This window comes from Cydia pomonella, chromosome 7 (assembly GCF_033807575.1).
Source record: "Cydia pomonella isolate Wapato2018A chromosome 7, ilCydPomo1, whole genome shotgun sequence".
NCBI lineage: Eukaryota > Metazoa > Arthropoda > Insecta > Lepidoptera > Tortricidae > Cydia > Cydia pomonella.
In genome coordinates, this window is record NC_084709.1 from 15,129,283 (window position 1) to 15,132,306 (window position 3,024).

Here is a 3,024-nt window from a genome sequence, read left to right on the forward strand (position 1 = left end):
AGTTATGAAGTAACAAACTAAAAAAAAAAAACACACCGAATTGATAACCTCCTCCTTTGGAAATCTTGAAGTCGGTTAAAAATACAACTCGATTGAAAAAAACTCAAATTATTGTTACACTAATTCATTCGGTTGCCCCTCATTGGGCTCGAATTTTGCCAAACAAAAGAATCATCAAATTACACTTTTTTGGGAGCTTTCTCAATGTTACATTACGCTTCAGCAGCTTAGCATGTCCAAAAGCAATTGATATCGATACCATGACACATATTGTAATTCCATAATAGTTTTGATTCGACCTTTGTCTATTGTCGCGGTCCGCGGCCTGCAGCCCCACTAGTTCTGTTCAGTGTTAATAATATAAAAACCAGCGGCCACTGGTATTGACATCAATCAGCGACCAACGTTGAAGTTAACAAGAGCAAAATGTTCAGCAAAGTGAGTTAAATTAATGACGCATATTTTAATTCATGCAGTTTTTATAATTCAATTTTGGCAAAGTATTTGCAAGGCAATTAAAAAATGTAGTTTAGCTACTCGATTTTGAAGCTTTTGATTATTAGCTAAATTTACAATCAGGGTCAATTGTTAAACCAAAAATTTACAATAGTGCAGCAAAATGCGTCTTCTATTCTCAAATACACCAAACTTTAAAAGGCATATGCTAACTTACCCTGACATTCCAATACTTACATTATTCTCATTTCAATGTCTCATGCTTAACAAAGATAGACCTGACAGTGTCTCATAATCATAACGAAATGACCTGTAACCTAATTTGATTTGCCAGATCATAGCTTTCGGCGCCATGGTCGCAGCCGCTTATGCGGGTTTGATCCCAGAATACGGACACGCGGTGTCTTCCCAGAGCATCGTGCACCACGGCGACTACGCGGCCCATGGCTACGCACCCCATGGCGACTACACCTACGGCCACCTCGCCGCACCCGCCCACTACGCCGCGCCTCTGGCCCACGCCGCGCCCCTTGCTCACTACGCCGCCCCCGTCGCCTACGGTCATGGATACGAGGGACATGAGGGACATGATGAATATGTAAGCTAACAGAAAATTTGCAGGCACTATATATGAATACCTACTTGTTCTTAAGACTGAAAGTAATAACGTGTAAAATTCACTTTTGAAACAATCCGCTTCTGTGAACTCGGTTATATACCTACTGCTGACACGGAAATTTTTAGTCCGTCTGCAAAAGTTTATACCTAATTTTTTTTTTTTTTTTTTGTATGGTCTGTTTCTTAAAAATTTGTATGTATCAGTAAATATGCTCACTTGACGACCATCAACCAACCATCAACACAGCGTGTATGATTCGGCTAATAACTTGGCTATTCCAGGCTCACCCCAAATACGACTACGCGTACTCCGTGTCGGACCCGCACACCGGCGACCACAAGTCGCAGCACGAGTCCCGCGACGGCGACGCCGTGCACGGCTTCTACGAGCTGGTGCAGCCCGATGGCTCCGTGCGCAAGGTCGAGTACACCGCCGATGACCACAATGGGTAAGAAATAATTATCACACATTTTTGTCTTACATAATATTCTTGATGGAATTAAATAAGTAGTTTAACACCCAGCATACTACTCCCCTTCCGTTTTACTTTTCGTAAACAGTTCTAACCTTTTTCGAATAAAAAATGCCTACTTACCAAATTAACCAATTAATTAATTAACCTTTTAAGGTTCTTGGGTGTTACGGCTCTCCATACACCGTCACAAAACAATTGATTTTAGAACAGATTTATCTTTTTTCCACCTATAGGTTAATTAATAAATATTGTCCACAAAGCATATAGTCTACTCGACAAACTGAAAACGGTAAAAAATAGAGATACTACTCCTAAAAATACGTGTGATACCTCATTAGATTCATAATGATGTCTAGAAAAATATGTTCGAAGCCTTTATCAGCACGCAAAAAAATTCAAATGTTGTAGACAAAAAAGGGCGGTATTTAAAAAAATGGAATAAAATATAATTAAAGAAGAATAGTACATTACGATACAAGTGCGAAAAATAGGAAATTCGAAACGAGTGGCGATAAATTAAAACACGACCGAAGGGAGTGTTTTAAATCGACACGAGTTGCGAATTACCTATTCGCACATGTATCGTACAACGTTTTACAGTACATATGGCCCTTTAAATGTTCGACACAGTAACATAATATGCTACTTCTCGCACTAGTGCTATAAAGTAGCCCCATATGTACTGTAAAAAAAATTCAGTCAAATATTCTGGACTTGTAGAACTGAATCTCCATTATTTATACTTTTTATATACAAGTACTTATTTATACAAATAAGGCAATTATAAAGTTACAATTTTTTCTCAGTCTTTATCGTAAATCTGAAATAAATATTTTTCTATACATCATCTAAAATCCAATGAGGTATCACACGTATTTTAGGAGTAGTATCTCTATTTTTCAAATTTTGAGTAGACTATATAGATATTTCTAACACAGTATGCAAAGTACACTTCATACAAGCTTGACCGATGACTTTATATTAGAACCAAATTGCAAATTAGCTATCTAACAAATTGATTTTATTACCCAAAACAATAGCCTACACTAGTAAGTTTAGTGATCCAAAGTATTTGTTTGGTCCAGTACGAGTTAACCCTTTAGGACGCCATGTAGGTTAGGAACAACCATTACACTATTGATAATATTTTGCATTTTTTCCTAATCAGTTTCATAAAGACCATTGATGTTAAGGAGGCTTAAAGGAGGCTTTTTGTGCGTTAAATGCTAGTCCTAAACCCAAGTAAACTTTTCAGTGACCTCTTCAACTTCATCGTAAGTTATTGACCTTACACTATTGTTATACATTTTCAGGTTCAACGCGGTCGTACACAACTCCGCCCCGTCCATCCACCCCGAGCCCTACCACGGCCACCATTACTAAGAAGATCTCTCCTGTTTTAGTGTTGTTGTGATGTCTTAAACAAAATGATGAACTTGTAAATAATAATTTATTAAATATTTTGTATAACGAA

General features: G+C 37.6%; 1 protein-coding gene across 1 annotated transcript; it reads left to right on the forward strand.

Annotated features, from left to right (window-relative positions):
• Positions 1–3,024, forward strand: LOC133519946 (cuticle protein 8-like). The gene is made up of 4 exons (XM_061854159.1): positions 1–438; positions 791–1,054; positions 1,357–1,523; positions 2,864–3,024. The coding sequence occupies exons 1-4, from the start codon at positions 427–429 to the stop codon at positions 2,931–2,933; spliced, it is 513 nt and encodes a 170-aa protein (XP_061710143.1). The 5' UTR covers positions 1–426; the 3' UTR covers positions 2,934–3,024.

What these genes read in the sequence shown, in the direction of transcription:
- LOC133519946 (XM_061854159.1), top strand. An exon ending in ATGAGGGACATGATGAATAT is followed by an intron (nt 1,055 to 1,356) that starts GTAAGCTAACAG and finishes TGGCTATTCCAG; the next exon opens with GCTCACCCCAAATACGACTA. An exon ending in ACCGCCGATGACCACAATGG is followed by an intron (nt 1,524 to 2,863) that starts GTAAGAAATAAT and finishes ATACATTTTCAG; the next exon opens with GTTCAACGCGGTCGTACACA.